The sequence below is a fragment of the Glandiceps talaboti genome, chromosome 5 (genome assembly GCF_964340395.1).
Source record: "Glandiceps talaboti chromosome 5, keGlaTala1.1, whole genome shotgun sequence".
Classification (NCBI taxonomy): Eukaryota; Metazoa; Hemichordata; class Enteropneusta; family Spengelidae; genus Glandiceps; species Glandiceps talaboti.
Window position 1 is genome coordinate 28265232 of NC_135553.1, and position 15852 is coordinate 28281083.

The 15852-nt window shown below is 33.5% G+C and overlaps 1 protein-coding gene across 1 annotated transcript in view; it reads left to right on the top strand.

Annotated features, from left to right (window-relative positions):
* The window catches only part of LOC144435554 (uncharacterized), a 450358-nt gene that overhangs the window by 317355 nt on the left and 117151 nt on the right, over positions 1–15852 (top strand). The window contains exons 168-177 of the mRNA XM_078124141.1: positions 303–428; positions 1047–1175; positions 5614–5736; positions 6017–6139; positions 6842–6964; positions 11144–11272; positions 11621–11743; positions 12351–12476; positions 14216–14338; positions 14890–15012. Of these exons, the coding sequence (XP_077980267.1) occupies positions 303–428; positions 1047–1175; positions 5614–5736; positions 6017–6139; positions 6842–6964; positions 11144–11272; positions 11621–11743; positions 12351–12476; positions 14216–14338; positions 14890–15012 (1248 nt within the window). The remainder of the gene's footprint in view (positions 1–302; positions 429–1046; positions 1176–5613; positions 5737–6016; positions 6140–6841; positions 6965–11143; positions 11273–11620; positions 11744–12350; positions 12477–14215; positions 14339–14889; positions 15013–15852) is intronic.

Consider the following 15852-nt stretch of genomic DNA (forward strand, 5'->3'; position numbering starts at 1 on the left):
TCTAAATGATTTTCTTAGATAATACAATGATAGAATAAAGACAATTAACTTAAAATCTCTAAAGACCCAGTTCGGAAGAGGATTAAAATTCAGATGAGACAAACACTAGAGGCATAGAAAAAGTTGGTGCCAAACAAAACAATTACTGTATGTAAGGCTCTTGGCTCCACTGATGCATTGTACAGTAATGGAGAACATAAGAGTGCATCATGGGCCTTTAAATAACCCAAGTGTTTGTTGTTAACCATCAGTCACCATCACGACACTACACTTTTAACATGTATGCCTGTTATCTCTTTCAGTGCCTAATCCATGCAGTCCAAATCCATGTTTCAACAATGGTGTATGCCAACCTCGTGCTGGGTCATGTACAGAATTTGTATGTCTCTGTGATGAGACCTGTTGGACAGGACCAAACTGTCTAGCTCGTAAGTATACATCTCACTCAGTCTGTCTTTCACAGTTTGTCTGTCTGTCTGTCTGTCTGTTTGTCTGTCTGTCTGTTATCTGTGTCTCTGTCTGTCACTCTCTGTCTGTCTGTCTCTCTCTCTCTCTCTCTCTCTCTCTCTCTCTCTCTCTCTCTCTCTCTCTCTCTCTCTCTCTCTCTCTCACACACACACACACAATGTCCATGTTGCAAATGAAAATTCATCTATGGCATATGTTTGTTAAATTTCGTACTTGTCTTTTGAATACAAGTTTACTTTGATACAACTGTCACCAATGTAAGGATTGTCTTATTGCTTTCCCTTCCCTATAAATTTTACCACAGAACAGTTCTTTTAGTATCTCTCCCCTTTCTATAAGTTCTACAAGTCAAACCACCACCTCTTTTTAAGTCCTTTTAAAATCTCTTGCCAAGTTTGAGAATCTACACTATTCCACTGTCCTGTATAAAGCATCACTTCTCACCTTCTCTGAAAATCTTCCAGATAATACAGAGACATAGATTGTTAATTGATATTTTTCATCTTACCAAGTGTTGACACTTGTTTGTGCAAGCTAACATCTAAATGTATGTCACAGTCCATTTCATTAAATTACAGGTGTAGATGGCTGTTCAGGTGCCAATGGCAATCCATGTCTAAATGGTGGTGTATGTTCCAAAGGTTCTGGTTGTAGTGAATACAGCTGTGCATGCCAAGGATGTTATAGTGGAGAAAACTGTGATGCAGGTAAAAGTTTTAAGTTTCATGGCAAAACAACTTGTTCAAGTTGATGTCACAAAAATACTTCTGTTGTCAAAGTTCCTCAGGGTAAAGTGTAAATATTGCACATACACAACTACATCATTCATCCACATTATGGTATGCTAAGATAAGAAAATAAAGATTTCATAGCAATGCTTAAATTCATTTCAACAATCTAATTATTGTTATGCAAAAACTGAATTCACACCTTTATGTCATTTACAACTACACTTGTTATGTCATTTATAAGTAAACCCATTATGTCATTTATAACTACACCCATTATGTCATTTATAAGTAAAACCCATTATGCCATTTATAAGTAAACCCATTATGTCATTTATAACTACACCCATTATGTCATATATAACTAAACCCATTGTCATTTATAATTACACCCATTGTCATTTATAACTAAACCCATTATGTCATTTATAACTACACCCATTATGTCATTTATAACTAAACCCGTTATGTCATTTATAACTAAACCTGTCATTTATAATTACACCCATTATGTCATTTATAACTAAACCTGTCATTTATAATTACACCCATTATGTCATTTATAATTACACCCATTATGTCATTTATAATTACACCCATTGTCATTTATAACTAAACCCATTATGTCATTTATAACTACACCCATTATGTCGTTTATAACTAAACCCATTATGTCATTTATAACTACACCCGTTATGTCGTTTATAACTACACCCATTATGTCATTTGTAACTATACCCATTATGTCATTTATAACTACACCCATTATGTCGTTTATAACTAAACCCATTATGTCATTTATAACTAAACCCATTATGTCATTTATAACTAAACCCATTATGTCATTTATAACTAAACCCATTATGTCATTTATAATTACACCCATTATGTCATTTATAACTAAACCCATTATGTCATTTATAACTACACCCATTATGTCATTTATAACTACACCCATTATGTCATATATAACTAAACCCATTATGTCATTTATAATTACACCCATTATGTCATTTATAACTATGCCCATTATGTCATTTATAACTAAACCCATTATGTCATTTATAATTACACCCATTATGTCATTTATAACTAAACCCATTATGTCATTTATAACTACACCCATTATGTCATTTATAACTACACACATTATGCCTTATATTACTTAACCCATTATGTCATTTATAACTACACCCATTATGTAATTTCGAACTACGCCCATTTTGCCATTTATAACTAAACCCATAATGTCATATATTACTAAACCCATTATGTCATTTATAACTACGCCCTTTTCGTCATTTGTAACTACACCCGTTATGTCATTTATAACTAAACCCGTCATTTATAACTACACCGATTATGTCATTTATAACTAAACCCATTATGTCATTTATAACTACACCCATTATGTCATTTATAACTAAACCCATTATGTCATTTATAACTAAACCCATTATGTCATTTATAACTACACCGATTATGTCATTTATAACTGTACCCATTATGTCATTTGTAACTGTACCCATTATGTCATTTATAACTACACCGATTATGTCATTTATAACTACACCCATTATGTCATTTGTAACTGTACCCATTATGTCATTTATAACTAAACCCGTCATTTGTAACTACACCCATTATGTCATTTATAACTACACCCATTATGTCATTTGTAACTATACCCATTATGTCATTTATAACTAAACCCGTCATTTGTAACTATACCCATTATGTCATTTGTAACTATACCCATTATGTCATTTATAACTACACCCATTATGTCATTTGTAACTATACCCATTATGTCATTTATAACTAAACCCATTATGTCATTTATAACTACACCGATTATGTCATTTATAACTGTACCCATTATGTCATTTATAACTAAACCTGTCATTTATAACTACACCGATTATGTCATTTATAACTAAACCCATTATGTCATTTATAACTATACCCATTATGTCATTTATAACTAAACCCGTTATGTCGTTTATAACTAAACCCATTATGTCATTTATAACTAAACCCGTTATGTCGTTTATAACTACACCCATTATGTCATTTGTAACTATACCCATTATGTCATTTATAACTACACCCATTATGTCGTTTATAACTAAACCCATTATGTCATTTATAACTACACACATTATGTCATTTATAACTACACCCATTATGTCATTTATAATTACACCCATTGTCATTTATAACTAAACCCGTTATGTCATTTATAACTAAACCCATTATGTCATTTATAACTAAACCTGTCATTTATAACTACACCCATTATGTCATTTATAACTACACCCATTATGTCGTTTATAACTACACCCATTATGTCATTTATAACTACACCCATTATGTCATTTATAACTACACCCATTATGTCATTTATAACTAAACCCATTATGTCATTTATAACTAAACCCATTATGTCATTTATAACTAAACCTGTCATTTATAACTACACCTGTCATTTATAACTACACCCATTATGTCATTTATAACTAAACTTGTCATTTATAACTAAACCTGTCATTTATAACTACACCCATTATGTCATTTATAACTACACCCATTATGTCGTTTATAACTACACCCATTATGTCATTTATAACTAAACCCGTTATGTCATTTATAACTACACCCATTATGTCATTTATAACTAAACCTGTCATTTATAACTACACCCATTATGTCATTTATAACTACACCCATTATGACTTATATTACTTAACCCATTATGTCATTTATAACTAAACCCGTTATGTCATTTATAACTAAACCGATTATGTCATTTATAACTAAACTTGTCATTTATAACTAAACCCGTCATTTATAACTACACCGATTATGTCATTTATAAGTAAACCCATTATGTCATTTATAACTACACCCATTATGTCATTTATAACTAAACCCATTATGTCATTTATAACTGTACCCATTATGTCATTTATAACTACACCCATTATGTCATTTATAACTAAACCCATTATGTCATTTATAACTACACCCATTATGTCATATATAACTAAACCCATTATGTCATTTATAATTACACCCATTGTCATTTATAACTACACCGATTATGTCATTTATAAGTAAACCCATTATGTCATTTATAACTACACCCATTATGTCATTTATAACTAAACCCATTATGTCATTTATAAGTAAACCCATTATGTCATTTATAACTACACCGATTATGTCATTTATAACTAAACCCATTATGTCATTTATAATTACACCCATTGTCATTTATAACTAAACCCATTATGTCATTTATAATTACACCCATTGTCATTTATAACTAAACCCATTATGTCATTTATAACTACACCCATTATGTCATTTATAACTACACCCATTATGTCATTTATAACTACACCCATTATGTCATTTATAACTAAACCTGTCATTTATAATTACACCCATTGTCATTTATAACTACACCCATTATGTCATTTATAACTACACCCATTATGTCATTTATAACTACACCCATTATGTCATTTATAACTGTACCCATTATGTCATTTATAACTAAACCTGTCATTTATAACTACACCCATTATGTCATTTATAACTACACCCATTATGTCATTTATAACTGTACCCATTATGTCATTTATAACTAAACCCGTTATGTCATTTATAACTAAACCCGTCATTTGTAACTACACCGATTATGTCATTTATAACTACACCCATTATGTCATTTATAACTACACCCATTATGTCATTTATAACTGTACCCATTATGTCATTTATAACTAAACCCGTCATTTGTAACTACACCCATTATGTCATTTATAACTAAACCCATTATGTCATTTATAACTAAACCCATTATGTCATTTATAATTACACCCGTTATGTCGTTTATAACTAAACTTGTCATTTATAACTACACCCATTATGTCATTTATAACTACACCCATTATGTCATTTATAACTAAACCCGTTATGTCATTTATAACTAAACCCGTCATTTGTAACTACACCCATTATGTCATTTATAACTAAACCTGTCATTTATAACTACACCCATTATGTCATTTATAACTAAACCCATTATGTCATTTATAACTAAACCCATTATGTCATTTATAATTACACCCGTTATGTCGTTTATAACTAAACTTGTCATTTATAACTACACCCATTATGTCATTTATAACTAAACCCATTATGTCATTTATAACTAAACCCATTATGTCGTTTATAACTAAACCCATTATGTCGTTTATAACTACACCCATTATGTCATTTATAACTAAACCTGTCATTTATAACTAAACCCGTTATGTCGTTTATAACTAAACTTGTCATTTATAACTACACCCATTATGTCATTTATAACTAAACCGATCATGTCATTTATATATTATTTTCACAGTTATCAGTCCATGCAATAGTAATCCATGTCAGAATGGTGGAACATGTACTGAGTTACCAAATGTTTGTGAATTCTACCAGTGTACATGTCCACAATGTTTCACTGGTAGTAACTGTGAGACTGGTAAGTTCACTTATCATGCTTCTGAAACCAATCTATTGAAATGTATCATTGTTATTGAATTATAATAGTCTTGTCTTATTATATATGTACATAAGCTAGTGCTGGAAATAATTATTCAAAATGTGATATTATCGACACTAAGCATATCAGAAGTATATATTAGATCATCTCTTATTTATTATTTGACATATATTTGTAATACAAACAGCCTACCCAACACTCATTTCACTAATGCTGTGATTTTTACAACACCAAATCTGATGTTTTGTTTATTCTATAGTAATCAATCCATGTTCTAGCAGTCCATGTCAGAATGGTGGTTTCTGTCAACAACAACAAGGATCTTGTACAGAATATCAATGTACTTGTCAAACATGCTGGTCTGGTGAAACCTGCACTGTTGGTAGGTAGTAAATTTATGGAGAGGATGTGTGTGTGCATATGTGTGTAGTCATGCATGTGTGCATGTTTTCATGTATGTATGTATGTATGTATGTATGTATGTATGTATGTATGTATGTATGTATGTATGTATGTATGTATGTATGTATGTATGTATGTATGTATGTATGTATGTATGTATGTATGTATGTATGTATGTATGTATGTATGTATGTATGTATGTATGTATGTATGTATGTATGTATGTATGTATGTATGTATGTATGTATGTATGTATGTATGTATGTATGTAAATGTATGTATGTATGTATGTATGTATGTATGTATGTATGTATGTATGTATGTATGTAAATGTATGTATGTATGTATGTATGTATGTATGTATGTATGTATGTATGTATGTATGTATGTATGTATGTGTGAGTGTGTGTTTTGGTGGGTGGATGTGGATGGGTGCCTGTATGCATCTGGTATTTGTATCTGTATGTGAGCATGTGCATGTACTTATGTGTGTGAATGTATTGTGTGTGTGTGTATATATATATATGATGGTTTGTGTGCATATATTGTGTGTATGAATGAATTGTGTGTGTGTGTGTGTGTGTGTGTGTGTGTGTGTGTGTGTGTGTGTGTGTGTGTGTGTGTGTGTGTGTGTGTGTGTGTGTGTTGTAACTTATACTAAATATAATAACTTTTCCCCCAGCCATGAACCCATGTGATAGCATTCCCTGCCTAAATGGTGGAACCTGTACAACCTTCCCAGGGTCTTGTAATTTCTATACATGTCAATGTAATGGTTGTTTTACTGGCCTTACTTGTAGTGAAGGTAAGTTTAACGTTTAACATTACAGAAATTGTAATACTTTCACAATATTGTGAGGTATTTATTTATTTGTTGTCATTCTGATGACTATGTTGTGACTTCTTAATGTTTCACTGATAGTAGTATGTTTGTTTGCACATACTCATTCATGGAAAGAGGGAGGAGATTAAGGTTTAGCTGGTGCTATCATAATGTTATTAACAGAATATTTAAAATCTGAGGAAAGTACCATTTCATTTTTGTACATATCTTTTTGTAATTATTGTTCACTTTACATTATCTTTTACTAGCTCCGTTGTCAGTGAAAACTGCATGGAGCACTTAAGACTAATGAGGTTGATTCTCCGTCTTCCAGCCATCAACTTTTATGCTTTCATCTTCTTCTCTAAAAACTTCATGAAATTTGGTCTGTAGGTGTCATTTGATGAGCAGATAAAATATACATGTAACTTATGTTTGTTCAAGGCAAGTTGAGTAGGTTATTGTTATGCAAATTAGGTATAAACAGAATTTTTGGTATGTTTCATAAATCTTCTCCAAAACTACTTGCCCAATTGCGTTGAAATTTGTTGTGTAGGTGTCTTGCGATGAGCAGATACAAGTTTGTTCAAGACAAATTGACTGGGTCATTAATATGCAAATTAGGCCTACAATAGAAATTTTGGTAAAAATGCTTCAAAAAACTTCTTCAGAACTATTGGGCCGAACGAGTTGAAATTTCTTGTGTAGGTGTCTTGGGATGAGCTGTTATAAGTTTGTTCAACAGGGTTCGCATAGTCCAGGAAAACCCTAGAATTTCAATCTCCACCTGGAAAACCTTGGAAAACCCTGGAAAAATGCTCCTCACCCCTGGAAATTAACCACTGGAAAATGAGCACAATTGACTGACATTTCTGTCTGTACTCTAACCACCCATTCATATGATTCACAACACTTCTAAATGTGAAATGGTGAAACTGTTTTCAAAGTCAGAGACTATCAGAGACCTCACAGTGGTCGGCAGTGGATGGCCTGTCTGGCATTCATCTAAAATAGCCAGCACAAAAAAACTGCTGTCCACTATAAAACATGCTATTGTTTTTGGACATTACCAAGTGCATAATATAAATACATCCAGGGAGGATGGCACATTGAAACAATAATAAGTTCCTTCTATAGACACCTGTGGTTATACATGTGTGAAAGTCATATATAGCACCCCTTTGTTTTTCTTCACTACTATTAGAGTGGAGTCATGATGGGTGAATGGTTAGCGTGACCAGCTTGGAATCTACAGGTTGCAGGTTCGAGCCCTGTCCTGGCCTGCTGTTTGTTTCTGAGTGGCTAAAGTCCTTGGGCAAGATTTGAGCCATGACTGTGCCTCAGTCAACCCCGGCTGTATAATTGGGAACCTGGTAGGATGTAGGTTGCAATGTGAAGGCTTTAATCCTATGCGCTGAAATAGCTGCAATGGATTGTATGCTCCCTGGGGAGTTGAGGAAGACTAAAGGGCCGTTGTGCCATTCTGATCCGAGTCAGGGGTAATAATTGTAAAAGCGCTTTGAGCACGGCCTGGGAAAGCGCTATATAAGAACCCAACATTATTATTAGCATACTGGAGGGAATCAATGGTGAAAAGACTGGACATGACAGCTTTTCAAAACAATTATGACCAACTGTCATTTGATATGCAATTTGCTGACTGTATCAAGGAAAGATACTATTACCAGGTGGACAGAAAATGTACCTGCCACTACAGTTCATCACCTCTCAATGTCTACACTCACAGCAACTTCAATCAAATGGCCAGTAATTCATTGAATATTTTTCTTTGGAGGTAATACTTGGAAATATTGGTTGTACTACAGGAAGGAAAATAGTTACTGTGCCAGTGGAAGGAAAATATATTCACATACACAAGATTTTATGCAAGTGTTACAATGATGTTTTTGAAACCAACAATTGCATAGAGTGTTGAATTTCTTTAAAATGTTTTGTGACATATTGTGAGAGCCATTGTCAATTACTCGTCCATGTCAGAGAATTAGATGTCATTCAATAAAATAAATTTTGATGGTAGACACCCATGGAAAATGACCCAAATCAATATGAATACCCCTGGAAAACTGACGGAAAACCTCTGCAATTTTATTTTACTCTAAGTGTATGAACCCTGGGTAAAAATGGAATTTTGTAAAATGGTTTTAAAATCTCCCTCAGGACAAAATTTATGATATACAAGTTTTATACCCATACCAAAATTACTGGGCCAATTCAGCTGAAATTTGGTTCATCATTTTGTGTTTTTAGCACATTTTTATGTGCATCTTCACCCATAACAAGTTTCCACAGCTAAGCAATGGTGTATATTGCAGCTATAAGACAATAGGATGGGTAGAGACATGAAACAAAAGATAAAACAAAATATATGTAAATATGCCTATTTATTCAAATTTGTTCAAGCCAAGGATACACACACTGTTCTGTTGTTGGTGATTTGTTCAAGCCAAGGATACACACACTGTTCTGTTGTTGGTGATTTGTTCAAGCCAAGGATACACACACTGTTCTGTTGTTGGTGATTTGTTCAAGCCAAGGATACACACACTGTTCTGTTGTTGGGGATTTGTTCAAGCCAAGGATACACACAATGTTCTGTTGTTGGGGATTTTTAGCACAACTGAACTGAAGGTTCAGTAGTGCTATAGGCATGGCAAAGTGTCTGTCTGTCTGTCTGTCTGTCTGTCTGTCTGTCTGTCTGTCTGTCTGTCTGTCTGTCTGTGTGTGTGTGTGTGTGGATTGTGTGTGTGTGTGTGTGTGTGTGTGTGTGTGTGTGTGTGTGTGTGTGTGTGTGTGTGTGTGTGTAAACAACTTAGTCAAAAACTGCTGGGCCAGGACCAATTGCCATGATATTTGGTGGGTATATTACCTTGAGCGTCTACTTGTAAAATTGTTCAAATCAAAATGATCTTACCACCAGTGTGTGATTTGGGTAAAAAAATGTGATTTTTGGTCAAAAAACTCAGAAACTCCTGGGCAGATTGGTGTGAAATTTGGTGGAAACATTCTTAAGGGGGTGTAAAGTAAGATTTGTTCATGACATGATGATTCCATCAGTGATATGCGAATTAGGGCTAAAAATGTGTCTTTGTGGTCAAAAATCTATAATTGGACTGAAATTTAATGGAAATGCATCTAGGGATGTATGGATGAAGAAATATGAAGCATACATTGATTCCATGAGTGATATGCAAATTAGGTGTAAAAATGTTCATTTGTGGTCAAAAACTTATATCTCAAAAAATACTTGGTCAGTGAGTTGGAAACTTGGTGAGATGTTTCTGAAAGTGTTATTCTGCAGATTTTCTTCTAAACATTTTGACAAAATTGGCCCTAACAACCATGACCACGCCCTTAGCAACAACCAAATGGCAGTATATTTTGGTCAAATAAGAACATCATCTGGTAGACAAGCGAGTAAACATTCAAAAAATGTATGCAAATACCCTAGCAACCATGACCACGCCCATAGCAACAGCCAAATGGTTGTGTATTTCACAAAGATAACAACAGGGATTAATAGACAATTGAATATTAAACATTCAAAAAATGTATGTAAATTTGCCTAGCAACAAGACCACGCCCATAGCAACAGCCAATTCACATATATTGCAAAGATAACAACAGGAATAGAAAGACAAATAAATAAACATTCAAAAAATGTATGTAAATGTGCCTAGCAACAAGACTACACCAATAGCAACAGCCAAATGATCACATATATTGCAGAGATAACAATGGGGATTAATAGACAATTGAATAAACATTCAAAAAATGGATGTAAATATGCCTAGCAACAAGACCACACCCATAGCAACAGCTAAATGATCATGTATAATGATAATATCAGGAATTCATACACTAGTGGACAGAAACATAAAGATGTATGCAAATATATCTAACAACATGACCAAAAAATGTATATCAACAGCAACAAGACCACGCCCATAGCAACAGTCAAATAATCAGGTATATTGCAAAGATAACAGGAATTGAAAGAAAAATGAATAAACATTCAATAAATGTATGCAAATGTGCCTAGCAACAAGACCACGCCCATAGTAACAGCCTAATGATCACATTTTTAAAAACTGTACAGTTGTGTGACAACGCCATTGGCGGTATTTTTTTTATTTCTCACAGAGATTAACCCTTGTCAGCCCAATAATCCATGTTTCAATGGTGGAACCTGCCAAAAGATTTCATCAGTGTCATGCAGAGAATATACCTGTCAATGTCCTCAGTGTTACACAGGACAAAATTGTCTCACACGTAAGTGTAAATGTCACTCAACAAGAGCACAGATTAACAAGGGTGCAAGGTCATAATAATTATGTGGTTAGTGTTTGCTTATATATCATTGCTATCATGTCATATTAAAATGCTATAATATGATAACTGCAGGAATACCTTACAAAATATGATGCGACAAGAAGTACTTAAGTTTAAATTACTATAATACTGAAAAACATTTACTTGAAATGAATTCAACCCAAGATTAAAGTTTTTAGAACATCAAAAAGTTAAAATGGTTCAAAGTAGGCCACGTAACCATGCAGTTATATGTAAAAAATCATTATTTTTTGTGAAATAAATGAATTTATCATTTTTATGATGTAGCTGTCAACCCATGTTCCAGTAGCCCATGTCAGAATGGAGGATTCTGTCAGCCAGTTCAAGGGTTATGTACTGTCTTCACATGTCAGTGTCCAGCGTGCTATACTGGACCAACCTGTACACAAGGTATGGTGATAACAGTTGTGTTTGTAGCTATAGACTTATAATCAAAGAACTTTGAGGCAGTAGTATGTCATAAATACATGTATACAAGAATTTCAAATCTCTCCTGCAATGTGAAAGACAATATATGTGAAATGTCAGTGTAGTGATATTTTGTATAATTTATATAGCTCATAATTGAGTGGTAGAAAAAGGAAATAGAGATAAGTGTATCAAGGTATAGGAAATTGTTATGTTTATTTGTGGTTATGATGGAAATTCAATTGAAAATGAATTTCATTTCTGCTTAGTATTGCCCAATATATCATCAAGTTAGAGAATTATATACTCTGCAGTTTTTCTTCCAAACTGCTTCAAAATGTAAATTTTGTTTATTGTAACAGTTGTGAAGTAATCATTGCCATACATATTTTACAAAATTTGTCTCCCACTATCACTTGGAAAAGAAATTTTCATACATACATTGTATTTGATTTGTACAAAGTCATATCATTGTGCTCCTCTGTTTTCTTGAGACCAACTATGTGAACTAATATGTAATTTTAACAAAATATACAACTTTCTGTATGGATATTTTCAATCCACATGATTGTATGTTTTCATTTTTCAGCTGTCAATGCATGTGAATCCTTACCATGTCAGAATGGTGGTACATGTTCTATGCCATTCCCTGGTGTATGCACTCAGTATCAATGTGCCTGTCCACCATGTTTCGCAGGAATCACCTGTCAAACACGTGAGTGCTAGTTTATGCTATGAGTTTAATAGATAGCTCTCACACTCACAAGTCTGTATGTGTACCGCTGAGCACAACTACTGTGTTGAAATATCAAAAAGTTAAATACTTTTTTAAAGGTTATTTCTGTATGACTGGCTCTTTGTTTCTTTGCTGTTTGGATATTCAACCAGTACTCTCCGTGTAGACTTTTTTCTTATTTTGATTTCATCGCATACAGGCTCTGTGTGTAATGCATGTACAAGTAAGAGTAACAAATGGCTTTGTTGCAATTAGAATCACTCCTGTCTGATGAAATTAACTTTGGTCATGAACAGCTGCAGTTAGTACAAGATGAAACATTTGAAAGAAACCCATAAGCTGAATAGTATGATTCATTAATAATTTGACACTCGATGCTTTTATTAGTTATCAAGATGTGCCCACCCATGGTGGTTTATTATTTGCATACTGATTGAATGGCAGGTGTTTATATTTGAATACTGATTGAATGGCAGGTGTTTATATTTGAATACTGATTGAATGGCAGTGCATACATGTGCATACTGATTGAATGGCAGGTGTTTATATTTGAATACTGATTAAATGGCAGTGCTTACATATGCATACCGATTGAATGGCAGGTGTTTATATTTGAATACTGATTGAATGGCAGGTGTTTATATTTGAATACTGATTGAATGGCAGTGCATACATGTGCATACCGATTGAATGGCAGGTGTTTATATTTGAATACTGATTAAATGGCAGTGCTTACATATGCATACCGATTGAATGGCAGGTGTTTATATTTGAATACTGATTGAATGGCAGTGCTTACATGTGCATACTGATTGAATGGCAGGTCCTTATATTTGAATACTGATTGAATGGCATTGCTTACATTTACATACTGATTGAATGGCAGGTGTTTATATTTGAATACTGATTGAATGGCATTGCTTACATGTGCATACTGATTGAATGGCAGGTGCTTATATTTGAATACTGATTGAATGGCAGGTGTTTATATTTGAATACTGATTGAATGGCAGTGCATACATGTGCATACCGATTGAATGGCAGGTGCTTATATTTGAATACTGATTAAATGGCATTGCTTACATTTACATACTGATTGAATGGCAGGTGTTTATATTTGAATACTGATTGAATGGCATTTCTTACATTTACATACTGATTGAATGGCAGGTTTTTATATTTTGCATAATGATTGAATGGCTGGTACTTATATTTGAATACTGATTGAATGGCAGGTGTTTATATTTGAATACTGATTGAATAGCAGGTGTTTATATTTGAATACTAATTGAATGGCAGGTGTTTATATTTGAATACTGATTGAATAGCAGGTGTTTATATTTGAATACTAATTGAATAGCAGGTGTTTATATTTGAATACTAATTGAATGGCAGGTGTTTATATTTGAATACTGATTGAATAGCAGGTGTTTATATTTGAATACTAATTGAATGGCAGGTGTTTATATTTGAATACTGATTGAATAGCAGGTGTTTATATTTGAATACTAATTGAATAGCAGGTGTTTATATTTGAATACTGATTGAATAGCAGGTGTTTATATTTGAATACTAATTGAATAGCAGGTGTTTATATTTGAATTTTATATTAATGTGATAGCACTGAATGTTTGGTTATTAAAACTTATTGTTGTATTGATTTCTACTCTATACAATATTTCTACTCTATACAATATCATGTATATTTCATCTAACAGCTATTGATCCATGCCAACCTAACCCATGTAACAACCAAGGTACCTGCTTTCAAAGTGGCTCAGGATGTTCAAGCTACCAGTGTGTCTGCCAAGAGTGCTACACAGGTGACAACTGCCTCACACGTAAGTCTGCCAGTTGTCAAAGTTAATATACTACAAGTATCTTATATCAAAAGAACTTCTATGAATTTGCTTTTTTTGGACCATATGAATTGCATTACATGCTATAGTACAATACATTACAATACTATGAGGTTATTACCCGATATCACCTCTTCATTCGTCATATCGCGGTGAGTGCAGTCTGATGACTCATATCACGTTATGGTGATATATACCATGAACGAAGAGGTGATATCGGGTAATAACTGATTTATCATATGGGAAATTACATTGTGAGTAGCCTATAATGTAAAAGTGCAATATTTTACGAACTTTCTGTGTGAAATGTGTTCTATAGTGTGTGTGAGTCATCTTACTTTGCTAAAACAAAACTGCATAATGGAAGAGCTGAACAGCAGAACCACTTCTACACGTTACAAAAACAAGAAAAAAGAACAAAAAAATAAAACAGCAGAGCAATTCTGACCAATAGGTCACCTGTATTAGGTATACTATAGATTTTTTTATCCAAACTGATAATGTTTACTAATTCAATAATCTTCGTTTTACAGCTGTTAATCCATGCAGTAATTCCCCATGCAAAAATGGTGGATTTTGTCAACAGGTGCCAGGTTCTTGCTCTGTCTATACGTGTTTCTGTGTTAATTGCTTCACTGGATCAACATGTGAGACTCGTAAGTATGCTAAAAAACATGTATAATTAATGAGCAAAAATTTTCTCAGTCTAGGAATTTATGGTCAAAAATTGTGAATTACATGACTACTGCAGCAGTTGTGTACAGCATCTCAAATGAATTACATGACTACTGCAGCAGTTCTATACAGCATCTCAAATGAATTACATGACTACTGCAGCAGTTCTATACAGCATCTCAAATGAATTACATGACTACTGCAGCAGTTGTGTACAGCATCTCAAATGAATTACATGACTACTGCAGCAGTTGTGTACAGCATCTCAAATGAATTACATGACTACTGCAGCAGTTGTGTACAGCATCTCAAATGAATTACATGACTACTGCAGCAGTTGTGTACAGCATCTCAAATGAATTACATGACTACTGCAGCAGTTCTATACAGCATCTCAAATGAATTACATGACTACTGCAGCAGTTGTGTACAGCATCTTAAATGAATTACATGACTACTGCAGCAGTTCTATACAGCATCTCAAATGAATTACATGACTTTACTGCAGCAGTTCTATACAGCATCTCAAATGAATTACATGACTACTGCAGCAGTTGTGTACAGCATCTCAAATGAATTACATGACTACTGCAGCAGTTGTGTACAGCATCTCAAATGAATTACATGACTACTGCAGCAGTTGTGTACAGCATCTCAAATGAATTACATGACTACTGCAGCAGTTGTGTACAGCATCTCAAATGAATTACATGACTACTGCAGCAGTTGTGTACAGCATCTCAAATGAATTACATGACTACTGCAGCAGTTCTATACAGCATCTCAAATGAATTACATGACTACTGCAGCAGTTCTATACA